The sequence below is a fragment of the Miniopterus schreibersii genome (assembly GCF_964146895.1).
Source record: "Miniopterus schreibersii genome assembly, chromosome: 8".
NCBI classification, from domain to species: domain Eukaryota; kingdom Metazoa; phylum Chordata; class Mammalia; order Chiroptera; family Miniopteridae; genus Miniopterus; species Miniopterus schreibersii.
In genome coordinates, this window is record NC_138109.1 from 63,799,539 (window position 1) to 63,819,135 (window position 19,597).

At 36.2% G+C, this 19,597-nt stretch overlaps 1 protein-coding gene across 5 annotated transcripts in view; it reads right to left on the reverse strand.

The window, feature by feature from the left end:
* CDKAL1 (CDKAL1 threonylcarbamoyladenosine tRNA methylthiotransferase) overlaps window positions 1-19,597 on the reverse strand; it is a gene marked incomplete at its 5' end in the record, with an annotated part of 552,436 nt that overhangs the window by 137,184 nt on the left and 395,655 nt on the right. For all 5 annotated transcript variants that reach the window (XM_081143988.1, XM_081143989.1, XM_081143990.1 and 2 more), the window contains one exon: window positions 5,425-5,605. In XM_081143988.1, the coding sequence (XP_081000114.1) occupies window positions 5,425-5,605 (181 nt within the window). The remainder of the gene's footprint in view (window positions 1-5,424; window positions 5,606-19,597) is intronic.

Genomic DNA, 19,597 nt, shown 5'->3' on the forward strand with positions numbered 1-19,597 from the left:
AAGTGGGCAGGCAGAGATTAATCAAAGAACTTATATGCATATATACATAACCCAGGGACACAGACAATAGTGCAGTAAAGGCCTGGGGTGGGGCGGGAATTGGGTGTAGGAGGGCAATGGGGGATAATGGGGGATATCTAAAATACTCTCAACAATAAAGATAAAAAAAGAAAAGAAAAAAATATTATTAGAATTGTGATTAATGAAGACTAATGAAGGAAGAAGACTCAGTGTAATAGAAAACATAAACATCCAAATCTGACCTTTCATCTAAAAGTCTAAGGTCACTCTCATTTTGGTTTAGGTGATTTCACTATTAAATTGCTTACACAAAAATAATCTTGCAAAAGCTAAAAAAAAAAAAAAAATAAGTTTTAGTTTATCCTGTTCATGAAGATATAGTGCCTAATTTATTTTCATTATAAATTTAAAAAGGTTAGAACTGTTTTATGAGCAGGATTAGCAAAAAAATCTACCCCTCCCACCTATGTAAATGCAAAACTCAACTGAACGGTGCTTTATCCATTTGGTGATTTAAGCCACTAAGAAAAACACATAATTCAGTTCATTTATCAGAGCTCTACTATGAAACATTAAACAATGGAATTTATGTTATTAATACTAGTATTCACATAAAAGTAGTTACAAAGAATGAGGAAAAGTATACTGAAATTAATTATTTTGTGTCATTCATAATGGAAAGAACATTTGGGGGGGCTTGATTTTAGTAGAAATAAAATACATCTAAGGAAACAATATATTTTCATTAAGAGGAATTCTAAAGCCAGAATAAAAAAGCTGTTGTTTAAAAGCAACAGGTATTGTGCTCTTCCAATAAAGCAAGGAGGGGGAACCTTTTTTCCGCCAAGGGCCATTTGGCTATTTATAACATCATTCATGGGCCATACAAAATTATCAACTTAAAAATTAGCTATGAGAAAAGCTCCTAGATTTATTGAATCTCGAGTCCTACCTGTGGTTGCCTTGGCAGGGCCAGACCAGATGATTTCGGCCAGAGGGCTGGACGTTCCAAACCCCTGGGATAAAGGGTTAGATTCTACTTTCATTGCTGATTTTTTGGGGGTAAGGAAATGGGGAATATATTAGATAAGAAAGAATTGCTATCCATTTTGCTGCAGTGTTTTATTTTAGTGAAGTCCAGTTGCTATGCAGCTTCATACACTACCTGAGACAGGCAGACAATTATTAATTTTAGATAAATTTAGGAGAACAAAAAAGAATAAATGCATATCACACATCCTCCTTCATGGCAGTTCTCTAAAGTTTTATTATTAATGCTTGTTTCACTATAGTTAAAGTTCATGATATTACAAAGATAAAATTCTTCCAGGCTACAGTTTTTACATAGAGCATAATTACAGAAATGAGAGAGTACTGTGGATTGAGTTTTATCTCCCCAAAAAGAAATATGTTGAAGTCTTAAGCCCCGCATCTCAGAATGTGACCTTATTTGGAAACAGGGTCACTGCAGATGTAGTTAGTTAAGATGAAGAGTAGGGGAGGTCCCTAATCTAATATGACTGGGGTCCTTACAAGAAGACAGCCATGTGAAGACAGAGAAGCACGGGGACACCATGTGACAATGACTTCAGAGATTGGAATTATGCAGGTGCAAGTGAAAGACAAAGATTACCAGCAAACCACACAGTCAGGAAGAGGCAAGGAAGGGTTCCTGTACATGGTCCAGAGGGAGCAGGGGCCTGCCTCTGGACTTCTAGTCTCAAGAACTGTGAGACAATAAATTTATGTTGCTTTACAATGAAATGAGCTGTCAAGCCATGTAAAGACATAGAGGTACCTTAAATGCATGTTACTAAGTGAAATAAGCCAATCTGGAAAGAATACATACAGTGTGAGTCCAACTACATGATATTCTGGAAAAGGCACGAATGCAGAGACAGTAAAAATATAAGTGGTTTCCAGGTGTTATGGCAGAGGGAGGGATGAACAGGTGGAGCACAGAGGATTTTTAGAGCAGTGAGATTATTCTGTTTGATACTACAATGGGGGGTACATGTCATTACACATTTGTCCAAACCTACAGAATGTACAGCACCAAAAGTGGAATATAATGTAAATTATGGACTTTGGGTGATAATGTAACAAGTGGACCACTCTGATGTGGGATGATACTGGGGAGGCTGAACACGTGCGTGTGAGCAAGAAATATATGGGAACTCTATGTACTTTCTACTCAGTTTTGTTGTCAACCTAACACTGCTCTAAAATCTAAATCTAAGAGAAAAAAAAGGACTGGGTGTCTGAAGTCTAAACATGTAAGGCAGATGCTAAGGGCTATGTTTACAAGATAAAAGGCAAGACCAACAACAACAAAGCAGCTGAAGCTGATTTGAGACAAGGAGTCCTGTTCTGCTGCTGGCGAAGGCAAACTAGCTTGTATCGGACCTATATCTTGCCAAGAACAATAAGAAAAGGTGAATAAAATTTACAATAGGTACTGTTTGAACATCAAAAAGCTACCAAGGCAGTGAGGACCTGAGGGACCAAGATTCCGGAGAGAAGGGAAGTCCATTAGCTCAATACTTGGAGCCACTTTTTCCTTCCAGGCACTCATCAATTTATAAGCAGTTGCTGAGAGGCTGAAGCAAAAACTAAGAGGCTGAAAAACCACTCAGAGCCTTATGCATTCTTATGAGCCCAGGGAGACAAAAATTAGTGAAGACCCACTATAAAGAAAGGCCCTGGTTACCACTACAGAAGAGCTCCACTCAGTGGTATGTGGGCTCCAGCTTTTTATCAGCTGACTGTGTACATCTTTTCCCAGTTCCATGTCCAGTGATGCCACACTGGTAGTTTGAAACCAGCACAGTGGAAGTATTTACACTATGGAAATTGGCAAATGCTACAACTTAGAATGTTTTCCACTGTGAGTGAGTTGTTAAACACCAGCACACCACAGGCTGCATTCAAAAAGTAAGGCAAACCAGAAATAAACCAATCCTCAGGCAGACTGAAAAACAGTTGCAGAAGTCAATGTCAGACAAATTAAAATAGTCAGTCTTTACTTTAGAGCCTGGTAGAAGCAAAATTAAATCCTCCTGGAAGATTATAGTCGAGAACCTATAGTTTTAAAATTATTTATTTATTTATGTATTTATTTATTTATTTTTAATCCTCACCTGAGGATGTTTTAATTGATTTTTTAAAGAGAAAGGAAAGGAGAGGGGGAGAGAGAGAGAGAGAAACATCGATTGGTTGCCTCCTGTACGAGCCCCAACCCCAACTGGGGATGGAATCTGCAACCTGGGTACGTGCCCTGATTGGGAATTGAACCCGCGACCTTTTGGTGTACAGGATAATGCTCCAACCAACTGAACCACACCGGCCAGGGCCCCACAGTTTTTTAAAAAAATAAACAATGGTCATCATTTATTAAAAATAATCATGTGCATAGAAAGGGAAGACAATTGGTCAAAGTCGAGAAAAAACAACAGAAACAAACCAACGTTAGATCCAGATACTGGAGAATTTGGAATGGACTTTAAGATAACTGAGTAATATGTTCAAAAAATGCAAAAGAAAATATGAGGATTTCACTAGAAATCTGGAACCTATGAATAAGAATCAAATTATAATTATATAAATTAAAAATAAACTAAAATTACAAATATTATAGATGGCTTGACAGCGGATTAAAAACAGATGAACAGAGGATTGGTGAACTAGAACAGCATTTCACATGTTAATGTATACCCAAGTCACTTGGCGATTCAGATTATGATGGGCATTAGAATGAATAAATTGGGATTAATATGCAATGGAACACTATATAGCAATGAAAATGAACTACAGCTACTAACAAAAACATACTAGTCTCACCAATATAAAGTTAAAGAAAAGCCGTTCAACACTGATGAATTCTTTAATTTATGTCGAATTTAATAACAGGTCAAACTTATGCATGGTGTTAAAATAAGCTCTAGTGATTTCTGTTGGGAGAGGGTGAGAAAGCAAAGGGCATCCTAGGAACCTCTGGGGCACTGGTAATGTTCTACTCCACCCGACAGGCGAGTTGTAGTTCAAAACACCTTTTAATTAAAGAAGTAAAGGTTTAATAAGAATGGAGTGAACTATAAGGGCTGCCAGAAGCTGGAGATGGAGTAGATGACTACAAAAGAGTAAAAGGGAGTGTGTGGGGGTGGAAGCGTTCTCTGTCTCGCTTCCAGTGGTAGTTACGCTAGTGTATATACATTTATCAAAATTCAAAGATCTGTACACCAAAAAGAGTGAACTTAGCTGTATGTAAACTGTACTCCAATAAAAATTATAATTTGAATATAAAAGTAATAAATTGACTTTTTATGTTTGTGAAAAGGTAATTTTCTATGGTACTATAATATGATTTTCATTGACTAATTAGAAATAAATGGTCTGTCTATAAAATATTTCCTTATCCTTGTATACATAGAAACTTGTAAAATAAAAATGAAGAAAATTTTGGAAAAACAAAGAACAATACTCACTTCGGTTTTACTGGGGGAAAAACATATCTATATACATATATATGTGCAAAAACATGTTTTGAAATAATCTATATGTTATATGCTTGCTATCCACATGTGGCATTATAGAACAACAATAAGCTTTGGGCTATTCCTTTTAGTATATTTTTATGAAAGCACTGGAAGAAAATGAATGGCAGGGCACAATATTTTTTAGTTATTAGAAGCCAAGTAGAAAAATTTCAGTTAAAAAATTCTACTTTCTCTTAAGGCTCATTTACATTTTTCCATTTTTAGCTACTGAACCTAGAAACTAAATATTTGTTTGAAACTATTAATTTTTGGGGCATTCTGGGAAAGCCTTTACTGGATCTCAAACGTTTTCACATTTATTTTAAGTCATCTTACTGTACTATACCTATGGACATGTAAGAATAAATTTATATTGAGTTTTACTGAGAAAGCAACACACACCTGAGATAGATAGATGATAGATAGATGATAGACAGATAGATGATAGATAGTAAGCATCGAATCTATACCATAGAAAATGTAGGAAAACCAGTAAGTAACAAATTATGAAAGGGTCTCTTAAAAGCAACATAAATATGATGCCTGTTTTGTTCACAGATATTTAAATATTGCCTGATTTTGAACCATCCAAGAATTTATTTTATAAACATAGGCAAATACTAGTTTTAGTTAAAATTTCTTTCCCTGTGTCATCTGAATCTCATTCTTCAAAAGAAAAAAAGGTGATACTTTAGTTGCCTAAGGTCATTTAACTTATCCAAGGTCCCTACCCCGACCCCAACTAGGAAAACTCCACATCTTTTATACGTAAGGGTTGTATTACGAGCCAACTGTGTTAAGATAAGTAATACAGATGCATTTTTATAGCTATTGGCTAAATATAATACTTTACAGAAAACTATCTTACCACTTGAGCTGGAACTTGTTCCATTTTTGCAGCAGGAGTTCCTGGTCTTGGGTAAAACTGGTTAATAAAGAGGCTTGGAAATTTGTACTCTTCAACAAGTTTCACTGTTTCTTGAAAATCTTGATCTGTTTCTCCAGGAAAACCACAGATAATATCTGTAGCTATAGTTATTCCAGGAACTCTAAAAAAAAATGAGACAAAAATGTAAAAAACTTGACTATAATCCATAATTATTCCATTTCCCTGACATTTTAAGTACCATTGTTCCTTTTAAAATTAAATTTTACTTTTAGGAAAGGGACATTTGCAAATACTTTTAAAAAGCCCTAAATACTAAGAGTTTATAAAAAACAGTGGACCCCTGTCACCCTCAAGAGATAACAATTTTTAATCACTTCCGATGCTTCTTTGTTCTCTATTTTAAGATACTTATTCTGCTATTTGTAGATTTACTTATTTTTATGCAATATTTACTGACTCCTCTATTAAGGTAAATGAGGAATTAGCTCTTTATACTCTATCCCTCCCTTCACTATATAATCACTGCATAATTTTTAGTGAAATTAATAGTCTTTCCATTGGCATAGCTGCAAAGATACTATTCCCTGCAGAGCCACTGGTATACTATCATGCAGTTTCTTTTGTCCTAATGTTGGATTATTCATAGAGTTAATAATTGCCTCTTTTTAAAAATGTTTCTTAATACTCTATGTATCTATGCTAATGTTTTCCAGAAGCTCCATCAGGTCTATCAAAAACCAATACTATTTTCTAAACATTCACTATATTATATAATTGACTGATTTCCCCCCCCCCCCCCCGGCCTTGGAAATGCCTCTTACTTTCTTCAAGTGTGTGTTGTGTTCAAAATGAACCAGCTGTAACACTTGAATGTCACTCCCTGGTTTCCTTTTTTCAGTCTCATTTTTCCTGGATCCTATGTCCTACTAATTCTTGTATATTCTCCATAACTCAGGAGCATTCTTTCAGAAAGAGTGCTGGCAAAATTCTGTTGCGATTGTCCTAGCACGACTGAACCATGAATCCATGACTGACAGTGGCTGTGCACAGCACTCCAAAATGGAAAGTAGCAGAATTTCATACTTTTTTTTTTTAAAGCTGCCAAGGTCAAGATGTCCAGACTCACTCGGAGGCACACTTCTTTATATGTGCCCCACTCTCCTTTTGAAAGCTTTTAGTATATTAAATTTATTCTCAATAACTTTAAATTTTATGATAACAGGCCTTGTGTTTGGTATTTACATTTCTGTACAGGGTGCAACTTGGAGACCCATGTTCTTTAGGTCTAGGAAATTTTATGGTTTTTTTTAAATCATTTTTTCTGCCTTTGGGATGCCTCTCCTTCAGACACTGAAACTAGTGAATTGACTAAGCTTTTCCACTGTCATTTTCCATCTTTGTTCTTCTGTTCAGTTTTCTGGAAGATTTACTTGACTTTATCTTCCCACTCTTCTATTGAAAACATTTAATTCAATATCTTATTTTAAATTTCTCTTGTCCAGTTTTCCCTTTCACAGCCTACTGACTTTTGTCCTAGAGATGAAACATCATTTCTTATTTCTGAGGATACCAATAAAAATGTTCACAATTTTCCCTCTGCTCAATGTAATTGTGTCTATTCCTCCAGGTTCTTTTATTTTGATCCCTCTCATTCATGACTGAGACTACATCAATAAACAATTAATTTTTGTTACCCTTTATTATTTAAAAGTTAAGCACTAAATGCTTTTCATGAGAGAGCAATTGAGTAACAAGCTGCCTTTGGTTTCTGATAGGCCCAAATGTTAGCATCTTGAAAATCATTCCTCTGTGGCCACTGAGTTTCTCAAGTGCTGCAATAGTCTATTGTATATTAAACAGCATAAGCACAACAAAATAACATTAACAGTATTCAAAATGGCAATATTATTCTGAATCCATGAACATCAGGAAAAGTAGCCTCCAACATCTCAAATCATAGAATACCTATAAGAATGAATAGGATAGTTTATCTCATCAAGACATATTAAATATTTGGGTGCACGAGAGAGAACAAAAGGATGTAACAATGGGAAAATCAAATCACTGGGTGCCGAATACAAACAGCATCTTTAAAACAACAGCCTTCCATGCCTAGTTTGCATAATCCGTTAAGGCCTGTGTGAAAGAAAGACAAATTTACTTTTCAAAATAGTTCTCTCTTGATTTCCACTTAGTCTCCTCTAGCTATTAATTTGGCTAAACTTTAATCAGTAAGATAACTTACAAAGACAGAAAATTTTCTCTGTTATGATAAATAGAAAAAGAGACAATATGCATAGAGAAAAATAAAACAGTAATTAAAAAAAAAACCAATTTTTTATTGTGTTACAAAAACATTTTTTTCATTAAGGATGATTATCAAAATTATGTTTAAAAATCATAAAAGCATGCTTTTACAGTAAGCTACAGATAATAAGATCATTTTCTATACTTACTAAAGCGTGTGGAATAGAAAAATTATGTCAATAGCTTCAATTAGCCATTTTTTACACTTAGCTTATAACTACTCCTGAACAAAAGAAATCCACAGCAAAAAAAAAAGTAATAAATCTCAGCAGAAAATGGCAGAGAAGAGTCTCTCTCTCCTAGGAAAATTTTTTAAAAATCTTAGAAACTGACTGTGAAGTGCTGCAGAAACAAAGACAAATCCTTATTGTCCTAGGCTGTGAATTGGAATGAACTTGGCACTAGATTATGGGGTATTCCCAAAGGAAAGTACCTTACTGGCTTCTCTCCCCTCCCTCCCCCAATCCTCCTCGATCCAGTGTAGTTGAGCTCAGTGTTATGCAACGTCTGCTTTGGCTTCAAGGTCCACAGTGAAAAAGGAAAGACAAACCTTTACACTAGTCACCATAAATGTTAAGGAAGGAAATGTCCAATGCATGGATATATTTGATAACCTACACAAAAAGTTGATTGAAAACAGGGGAGGGAATAGGCCACTATGAATTAGTGAAAGACATGTTAGCCAGAATTTAAAAGTAAAAGTAGTTTGATTGGTTTCAAAGTATATAAGAATATAAGACTACAAACTGATTGCCTATAAAATGTTTTCAAAGTAGAGACTGCACTTTAATATTAGATGAGGCTCATCTGTACATTAATTTTATATACATGCAAATGATGCTACTTATGTTCTTAAAAATAATTCAGCTCCTTAAGTGAACCAACAACAAAAAAATCCTGATATTAACAGTGTTAATTTGCCTAGTAAATAATTCTCTTCAGTACATGAGAAAATCAAATTTTGAAGTGAACCAAATTCTAAATTACATATGATTTAAGCGGCTATGAGGAAATTATATGGGGTGTAAAATACAATATTAATCCAAATATTTAATATGCTAATTATGAGTAAATGCTGTTTTTGAGAAGCTATGAATTTTCAAAATATTAAAATTATTAAAATTCATTTCCATGTATTTATTAAAGCCATGAGTCTAATGAATATAATTACTAGGTATTATGTGTTTTTAAAATTTAAAAGACCTCCTATATTTACATTTTCATAGTAGTATTAGAGAATTCCGAAAGATGAATATAGAAATGTTTAATTAGATTAAAAACAGAGAACTTTTTACTCGTTATAGTTTCTGACTTAGATAAGCTATTTACTGGCAAAATGGGTTCATTAAATTACTTGGAAGTGGAATTAATGAGAAAGATTCCACTTATGCACCTGCCTTGGCAGAAGCAGTACAACCATCAGTTAAGAAAATCTATCAGGACATATGAGGAGAGTACTACCTATTGCTGGCCCTAGCTTAGTATTTAAGAAAGCACCAATATTTTAAGACGTGCTTACCTTGAATAAAAATACACACATACATATATCCCATACTATATTTGAAATATTATTAAAATGTTGTACTTTAATTCATTTCAAGATTTTCACTTGCAATTTGGTGTTACACTGGCAAAAACAGGAAAACGGTTGATTCTAGTTCATTCTTTAGATCAATAAAGTATTAGGTTCAAATTCCACATGTGAAAAAACTAAAACTAACACACATTCCTATTTTCTCAGAAAAAGGATCAGACCTATTAAAATTATTAGGCATAAACGAAATACATGATTGAAATAAAATTTTTTTAGTCCTATGGATAGTAATTCCAAGACTCAGTACTTCCAGGAAAAGCAAACTAGAGGTAGGCTGGGGAAAAAATATCTTGAGCTGAATGGAAATCAGTATATCTAAATATATGAGATGTAGCCGAACCAGTGTTTAGAAAGAAACTTATAGATTTAAATGTCTGTGTTAGAAAGAGTAAAACACAATAATCTAAGCGTCCACCTCAAGAAGCTAAAACAAGAGAAAATCAAAACCAAAGATAAAGAAAGAAAATAACTAAGGTACAAGAAGTCAATAAAATAGAAAATAGAGAACAATCAATAAGTAAAGGTGCACTGTTGAAAAACAACAGCAAAATTACTAAACTACTAGCTAGACTGAGAAGAAAATAGATCAAATGACCAACTTCATGCATGGAGACAGCACTACAGATGGGCTCAACATTAAAAGGATATTAAGGTTAATTGACCCTATATGTGTGGGTTTATTTTTGGGTTCTCTATTCTGTTCCATTGATCTATGGGTCCATTTTCATGCCAGTACCATACTGTTTTGATCACACTATAGCTTTGTAGTATAGTTTGAAATCAGGGAGCTTGATACCTCCACCTTTGCTCTTCTTTCTCAAGATTGCCTTGACTAGTCAGGGTCCTTTGTGGTTCCATGGGAACTTTAGGGTTCTTTGGTCTAGTTCTGTGAAAAATGACATTGGTATTTTGATGGGAATTGCATTGGGGATTATGGACATCTTAACAATATTAATTCTTCCAATTCATGAGACTGATCTATCTATCCATTTATTTGCATTATCTTCAATTTGCTGCCACTATGGAAAACACTATGGAGATCTGTTAAGAAAAACCATGAAAAGAATAGCCAAAGAACATATATGCATAGCTCACTGACACAGACAACAATGTGGTGAGGGCCAAAGGAAGGGAAGGGTGGGGTCTGTGTGGAGAGGAGCAAAGGGGAGGAGGGATAGGTGACATCTGTAATAATGTCAACAATAAAAATAAAATATAATTAAAAACAAATTAAAAACAGAACTACCACAGGACCTAGCAATTCCACTTCTGGGTATTTATCCAAAGAAAACACAAATACACTAATTTGAAGAGATATATGCACCCCAATGTTCACTGCAGCATTATTTACATTAGCAAAGATATGGAAGCAACCTAAGTGTCCATCAACAACAGATGAGTGGATAAAGATGATGTGGCATATATTGTAGGGGTTCAGAACTAGTCACCCCTATATGTACCTTTATGGTATGTAGATTATTTTGAGCTAAAGGCAACTGAGACCCTCTGGGCTCAAGATAAACTTCTGCTCAGAAGAATTTAAATTAGGGGGCCTTGTCCATAATAAGAGATTATCAGAGATAACCATTTAGACTTATCTATATGGCAGGGAAAACTACTAATTACTGAATATCTGCTCTTCTGAAATGATCTTCTTCTCCTCTGAAGTCCCAAGGCGCCTTACCTCATCCTTAGCTCAGAATGTTACACATACTTCATTTTAACTTACAGTATCTGAACCTCTCATGTATGTGGTATCTCTCTCTCATTATGTGAGGTTCTCATACATACATATGAAATGAAATGTGGTTATTTTTTCTTGATAGTCTGCCTCATGTAGATTTAATTATTAAACCAGCTGAAAAAACCTTCAAGGGTAGAAAAAAGTTTCTTTCTCTCATACAACATGTACAATGGACTATTACTCAACCATAAAAAGAAGAAAATCCTGCCATTTGCAACAACATGGATACACCTAGAGGGCATTATGCTAAGTGAATTAAATTAGATAAAGACAAATATGGTATGATTTCACTTATATGTAGAATCAAAAAGTAAACAAACAAAACAAAATAGAAAAGATTCATAGGTACAGGAAACAAACTGGTGGTTATCAAAGAGGGGAGCAATTAGAGGGTAGGCAAAATAAGTGAAGGGGATTAAGAAATACAAACTTCCATTACAAAATAAATAAGTCATCGAGATATAATGTGCAGCATAGGAAATATATTCATTAATATTGTAGTGACTTTGTAAGATTACAGATGGTAATAAGATTTATCATGGGGATCATAATGTATATAAATATTGAATTACTATGATGTACACCTAAAACTAATAGGATTTTATGTAAATTATATGTCAAAAAAAATACCAAGGGTGTATTTCATACCAACAAATTAAAAACTTAGATGAAATGGCCAAATTATTTGAAAGACATACATTATAAAAACCGACTCAAGAAGAAACAGAAAATCTGATTAGTCTTTAATCTATTACAAACATTAAATTTGTAATTAAAAAACCCTGCCAATAAAAGAAAACAACACAAAAACAACCCAGGCCCACATGGCTTACCTGGTGAATTCTATGAAACATTTAAAAAAGCATAAAACTTGTTCTAGAGAAACCATTTCAAAGATAGATGAAAAAGGAACTAATTTTATGAGTCCAGCAGTAGCCTACCTACATGAAAACCAGAGAAAGAGATTAGAAATAAATTCCAGACCAATATCCCTCATGAATGCAGAAACAAAATTTCTTAACGAAATATCAGCAAACTGACTCAGAAACATATAACGAGGACTGCATATCATGACTAAGTTTTTAATCACAGGAATACAAGGTTGGTTTGATATACAAATATCAATTAATATAATAAGCCATTTTATTATTTACTTATTTATTAAAATATATCTTTATTGATTTCAGAGAGAGGAAGGGAGAGAGATAGAAACATCAATGATGAGAGAGTTGTCACTGACTGGCTGCCTCCTGCACGGCCCCTACTGGGGATCGAACCCGCAACCCGGGCATGTGCCCTGACTGGGAATTGAACTGCGATCTCCTGGATCCTAGGTCGATGCTCAACCACTTAGCCACACTGGGAGGGCCACAACCTCTTCCTTTTGTTCCCTTAGCCTTAGTAGCAGTAAATGCTTTCAGTAGTTATTATTCTCTGATTACCTCAACTCCCAATATTTGCTTTTCCAATATTCTATAAAATGAATTTCTCATATTAAATATCCTCTAGCCTAGTTATTCTTCCAACAGGGTCCTGTTTAAAACAATCAAATTCACCAGTGCACACATTTACTACCTTAATGAGATCACATTTATGCGTTCATGAGGGCAAAAAGTAATAAAATTGGAACTAAGTGGTAAAAAGATAGGTTTAAAAAAACCTCAACCCTATTTATTTAGAAACTGAATACAATAAGAATATAGATGTATTCCTACAAAGGAACAGCCATGATCTTTTTCAAAGCAGAACTGAAATTTCTGACCTTTTGAGAGAAGTTTAAGCAACTTGTTTGAAGGAATTATTTTCAAATAGTAACCCAAATCTATGTGATAACATAAAATTCACTTATTAATTTTAAGTGATATTTATAATCAAAGCTAGCCTTTCAAGGCCTCTTAATGAGAAAAATTAAGGAGCAATTAGTTTTTAAAATTATTCTCTCTCTTTAAAAGTAATAAAACTACCTCTACTAAGCTGAAAAAAAATCCAGATGACTTATTTAGTTTAAATTTGGTACAATTTTAGATTTTTGAAATTAAAAATTTAGTATGTATGGGACAAGGAAAGAAAGGAGATTATGGATAAAATGACAAATTACTTGCTAAAGCGTTGCAAATTTCTAGATATGCTGAGAAATCAGAATTTAAAATGACAAAACATAGCCTGGCTGGCATGGCTCAGAGGCTGAGCATCGACCTATGACCTAGGAGACAGTGGTTCAATTCCCGGTCAGGGCACATGCCCGGGCTGAGGGCTCGATCCCCAGTAGGGGGCGTGCAGAAGGCAACCCATCAATGACTCTCTCATCATTGATGTTTCTCTCTCTCCCCCTCTCCCTTCCTATGAAATCAATAAAAAAATATTTTTTAAAAATAAAATACACAAATTAAAAAATGGCAAAAAATAAATAACTATTACATATTGGTGGTAAAGACTAATCAAGTATACAGGAAAAGTGTTTCTGAAATTCAAAAAGAAAAGTGGTTGTCAAATAAGCCAAAAATAAGAGAGGGGACCAACCAGGTACAGATGCCACCAAAGAATGTAGTGTCATCCATCACATTTCTAAACCTGGTATAAACCCAAAATATACAGTTTGGCTTCAAGCAAAAATCAAAAGAATTATCACTATTAACAGAAATTAAATAAATACTACATAGAGTAAGTTTTCTTTATCCTATAACGCTATGTATTCCACAGCAAATATTTTGAAATAAGCACAAAGCCTTACATAAGACCAAATATATTGCTTTAAAGATTAAAGTAAGCATACTGGATAATATTGTTATAACATTTAAAATAAACTATATTAAAATTCACAGAATTTTTGCACATCTGTTATTAAAATCACTTTATGATATTGCTGGTTAAAGTGAAGGTATTTACTATCTGTGGTACTGTTAACACAAGTCTTATATGAGTTTTTTCTGTTTCTATGGTAACATGAATTATAAGGTTCAATGAAGCCAGATTCGGTATGTGTATTTCTCTGTTATTCAAGGTGAAAAGGAAATGAAACATTTCTAACATTCATAAACTGCAGCAAATGTCTGAATTGCATTTAGAGATAAGACGATAATTACTAAAGTAATTAGAATTCTTCCTGGATGGAATTATTTCGCACACAGTGGAAATTTAGATTTGGGAATGAAAGCAGGGGCCAGAGTATATTCAGCATCAGTAATTAATTACAACCAAAACCAATATGCTATTCTGATACCTTGGAATAGACTGTACCTTCTTCTGTCTGCTTCTGACTATAATATGAAAGAAACTGGTTCCCCACCCCCATCCCTTAAGTCAGAAATACAGAGTGGGTGAAATCATTTTATTCAAGAGAAAATCCAATTACAGAAATAATCAACTTTTCCCTCTTGCTTTATTTTTTTCATATTTGAAAGGGCATTCACATTAGCAGAACCAATTAAATGAATATCAGGACAGGGCAAAAACTACAAAGTTGGACAAGTTTCTTAAGTCTTTTAAAATTAAACTTTGAAAAACAACAACACACTTATTGAAATTTTAAAGACTCAAACCCAGATCATAGTATTCTTTAATGGGAAAGCATAATTGGAAAGTGACTAAACATCGGGTCTCAGAATCATTTATAAAGTTATATAGTAATGCTTCTAATACCCAGTCTACTATAAATAAGAAATTAGGCCAATTTTTATTTCTAATGGAAGTGTAATCATCATGAAATGGCACTCAGAGATATTACATTTCATATCTTATGTTATCCTAAAATGCAACTTGTTTAGTACCATCAAAAATAAAACTGAAAAATAAATACACATGGAGAGCGTGTAATTGCATGCCCCAGAAACCATCAAATCAAAACAGAATTACTCACACTTTCTTTATTCCTTATTAGTTGGACTCAGGTGTTATTTAAATTCAGTTTACCCTAAAAACCAGATCAAGGATTGGCAAACTATGGCTCATGGGGGTGAATTCAGTCATTGCCTATTTTTGTAAATAAAGTTTTATTGGAACACAACCACACCCATTCATTTACATAGTGTCTATGGCTGCTTTGGCTACAAGAGCAGAGTTGAGTAATTGTGACGGAGGCAACAGAGACTATTTACACAAAGCCAAAAATATTTATTATCTGCAGAGATTAGGCCCATGACTGAGTTTTGTTAAGTATTCCTAAGGACACCGCAGGGTGAGTCTGAGGTGGCAGTGGGCATATGATGCTCTCCAAAATGTAGCCCTAAATCAACCTTTCCATTATCAGGGAATTCTCACGGATACGATTCAAATGAGAATTCTTCCTTCCCGAGCAACCCTGGTCCACAGTCTACTAGCACCTAGCCACACTGTTCATTCACTGGGGCCCAGCTCTTTGATGAAATTTTTCCTGATTTCCTCTCCGCATCTCAGCTCATTCAAGTCCTTCCTTTACACCTCTGTGATGGCCCTGTTATGTTCTGCCTGGCACCGTCCACATTTGTTTCGCTGTCTATGCCTCCTAGTAAATCATAAATGCCTGGTGGACTAGGATGGAGTCATATTCAATTCTGCCTTCACAGAGAGCTGAGGCTCAATAAAGGTGCCTATTAAATTAAAGGTGACCGGCAAGGGAGAACCGGGAAAAAAGGCAGGGGCAATAAATAAATGAACACAGTAACGTAATTGGCTTTATTCACACCTACTAATGAGTAATCCCTGTGTTGACTAACATAAATCTCAGTGCTTTACTTTAAAGTCCGAGAAGCGAACTTCTAGTCTTTATCTTTCTGGCAGGGGAAGAGAAGGGGTGATTGCGAGGGCTTTGGGACAGATTTCTCCTTGGGCTAACGGCTCCACTGATGTTGCCCAGATGTGGCTGCTGGCGCTGGCGCTGGCTTGTCCCGCATACAACGGGGATATCACTTTTCAAATGAGTACTTTAAAAAAGTTGTATTAGTTAACAGTTTTTTCCCCTTAAGTTAGTATTTTTAAAAACAATTAAAACACTGACACAGGTTGAAAGATTACTTTGAATAACCTGAGGTCCTTTGCAGCTTTCAGTTTAAAAGTTGGGAGGGGAGGGGGTTCAAGCTGGAATCCTTGAAGTTGAAGCAAGGTTTATGAGACTCAAAAGAGGAGTTTTCAATTTTTCATCCCTGTTGCTCTCTTCTATTTTTGAAGATAAGTCCATGATTCAGAAATTGTTTATTAACTGGGTGGTATGTTCTTGGCAAAGTTCTAGCTAGTCAATATCTATGAAGGCTGCTGTGGCAGAGGGGCAGCAGGTGGCCACAAGTCCTTTCCATATGAAATCTCATGAAATATGTGTGTTCATCAGACGCTGTAGTCTTTATGTGAAGGGCCTGTCACTTTTTATGACACTGCCTGTTTGATCCCCATTTGGCCCAAATCTCTTCCTCTGAGAGGGGAACTCCATTCCGTCGCACGCCGCGCCTCGCTGCCCTGTCAGCTGCGGTGCACAGCCACTCACGCTGCCTCAGACCTGCCTCACGGATCCCCACGCCTCTCCCGGCTCGTCCTGACTGGGAGCAGCTCCGTGCAGGCGCCTGCTTCCTACACAGCTGGCTCAGCAGTGCTGGGATGCTGGGCGTTGCTTCCATGCTGGTGGTAGCCCGTCCTAAACCAGGAGACATTTCAAAACCCACGAACAAAGCCCCCACGTCAGGGAACATCAGGACACTACAACCACCCCAAAGTCATCATTTATGGAAGAAAACACACGTGAACTAGTCGTAGGTGAACTGGCTCAATAGCAGGCTGATATTGTGGCATTTTCTGCTGAACCTCACTGAGCATTCACTGGGTGCTAGACACACGATGAAGTGCTTTTCATATATTGACACATTTATCCTCAAAGCAGCTGGTGAGATAAGTAATATTTTCTCCATTTTATAGATGTGGCAATCAAAGTACAGAGATTATGTACCTTGCCTAAGGTCACACAGCAGTAAGCAGTAGAGTCTGGATCTGAATCCTAACTGTCTGTTTTCAGAGTCCGTGATTTTAAATGACAAACTGCCTCCCACTGATGGAGGGCAGTAAATATCAAACAGATACATGCTTATTCCAAAGGCCTCCTGTTTCAGAAACAATAATATCATGTGTCATCGTGGAGTGACTTGCTTGAGACACTCATGATTCCACAACTACTAAGAAAAATACCCACTTAACATGATCTTTCCCGTCATTCCTCAGTTATCTGATTATTCCTCTTGTGTTACAGAACAAGGACACTGGGGTTAGGTCACCTGTTCACGGTCACAGAGCTGGTGAACAGCAGAGAAAGCAGGGGTTGGGTGCTCTGACTCCTCCTGCTTTACTCATGTACTTCTTTTATCCAAGGAAAAGCAACGTAGGGAAAAATCCTCACCGGATCCCGTATCTGTGCCAGTAGCCAACAAAAAGATCTTCATGAAAGCTCAGATTTTATCACACACATTCTCAGTGGTGCCAAAATTACAGGAAGAGAGAGAGGATCCCATAAGACTAGAAACATTAATAGGCACAACTAGCCCTTGGTTCATAGAAGCAGTGAGAAAACACAAAATCTTTGTTAATTTTTAACACTTCACATCATGCCCCAATCATGCAAGGTCTAGAAAGTAGCCCCCATTACATCATTTTTGGCAAACAAATTGCAGGAATTTAGATAACTAGTGTGGTGCTTGATACCGAATCCTGGACAGTTCAGAGCCTGGCATAAAAACCAAAGTATCTCTGACTTTCACATAATTCAGATCCAACTAATGGATATAAAGACCCACAAAGACCCACATGCAGATATTCTTTTTCTCTGTTATTTCACAGACATCAAAACAGCCCTGGGAGGAGGGGGGATAAGTCTACTTTGCAGAGGTTCAGAGAGGGGAAATTGTTTGCACAGAAGAAACAGAACCTGAACACTCGCTACTGCTTCTCAAACCTGCTAAACTGAGTAATTCTCAAGCACCACAGCCCCTTCCAAAGGTTTTTGTTCTGTGATTTAGCTCAAAATAAAGGAGGTGGTATTTGTCTGTAACCACCAACGTAAACAGCAAGTGTGTAAATGTGTGATGCTGTCTACCAGACAGGCAGCAGGTAGTAAGTTCTACGAGATGAAAGCCTGATTTAAAAGCAATCTGAGTCAACCCAACCAATGATAACTGCATACCTACAACTAAGGGTATTAGAAACAGAATCAGAGCACACTAGAGGATGCACAACGCTTACAGCCAACATTGGAGGTAAACAGTGCCAGGATACACAGCAGACAAAGGAGAGAAGTGGGTTAAGGGGTGGTGGAAGAAATGGGATTATGAGCCTCAGAGTAGATGAAATTAGGATTAATACTTAATGGGGAGTGGAGGGTGGGGGGAGAGAAGACACACACACAAAAACTCAGAGGTTTGTGGACATGACAAGACACAGAGCTGCAGGTTGCCACATCCTCATGTAGAATCTGCTGAAATGAACTGAAACACAGTGTAACATCACTAGAATTTATATTCTACTTCAATCTGTGTGTGCAGCTCCAATCACAGCAAATGCTTCCTTTAGCAAACAGCTTTAACAAAATCAATTTCTGATCAAAAAAGAAAATGAAGAAACCCCAGGTGGTAAAACACAAGCAATGACTATTCCATCTGAGCTGAAGTTGGAGATCCAGGGCTGTGCAGCCCGTGAGGGCAGGCTTCCTGCACAAAGCCATCTCCTCCTGAAGACAAAGTCACATTCTCCAGGCAGCCTTGAACAAGAACTGCTTTTAACTGTGGGACAATACTTTTAAAAAATGTGAACATAAACAATATAAGGAAAAGCACAAGAGAATGACACCAGCAGAGCACAATGCAAAGGCAAATGCTGCCACTGAAGTAGGGATGAACGGGATAGTCTCAGATGCAGGAAAGTGCAAAGCAGATGGTGAGAACACGCGGACAGGACATTCCTCAGAGTCTAACATGCCTTCTGAAAGGAGGGAAGGACAGTCTGGATGCACCTCTAGGAGCCCTGCAAGGGAGCATCCACGAGGACAGTAGAAACAGAATGAATGCAGAACCAAGAGCACACACATCTTGGGGGCTGAAAGGATTTTAATGTTCATGTAGCTCACCCCTATACTAAAATCATTTTTGTAAACTGTGGGAAGACAAGTCACTTTGGGCTTTGATGACTTCCCAAGGAAAATTCAATTCAATCAATATTATCAACTGACTTGATAATCAATGTAATTAATACATAATATAATCAATATCATAGAAGACGGACCTTTATGTCCTAGCACTGTAATATAAAGACAGTAAGATGCTATACCTGCCTTCGAAGTTCTCAGTCAGAGGGAAGTCAGGTTTTACCACTAGTAGTAGTAGGAGCATTAACAGCTATAGAAAATACATAGCACTTTGTGCCAGGTACGGTTCTAAGTGCTTTCCATATATTAACTCATTTAATCCTCCAAGTACTCCTAATAAGGCAGGTACTATTATCGTCTCCATTTTACAGATGAGGAAACTGAAGCTCAGGAAGGTTAAGTGGCTTCCACCAAGTCA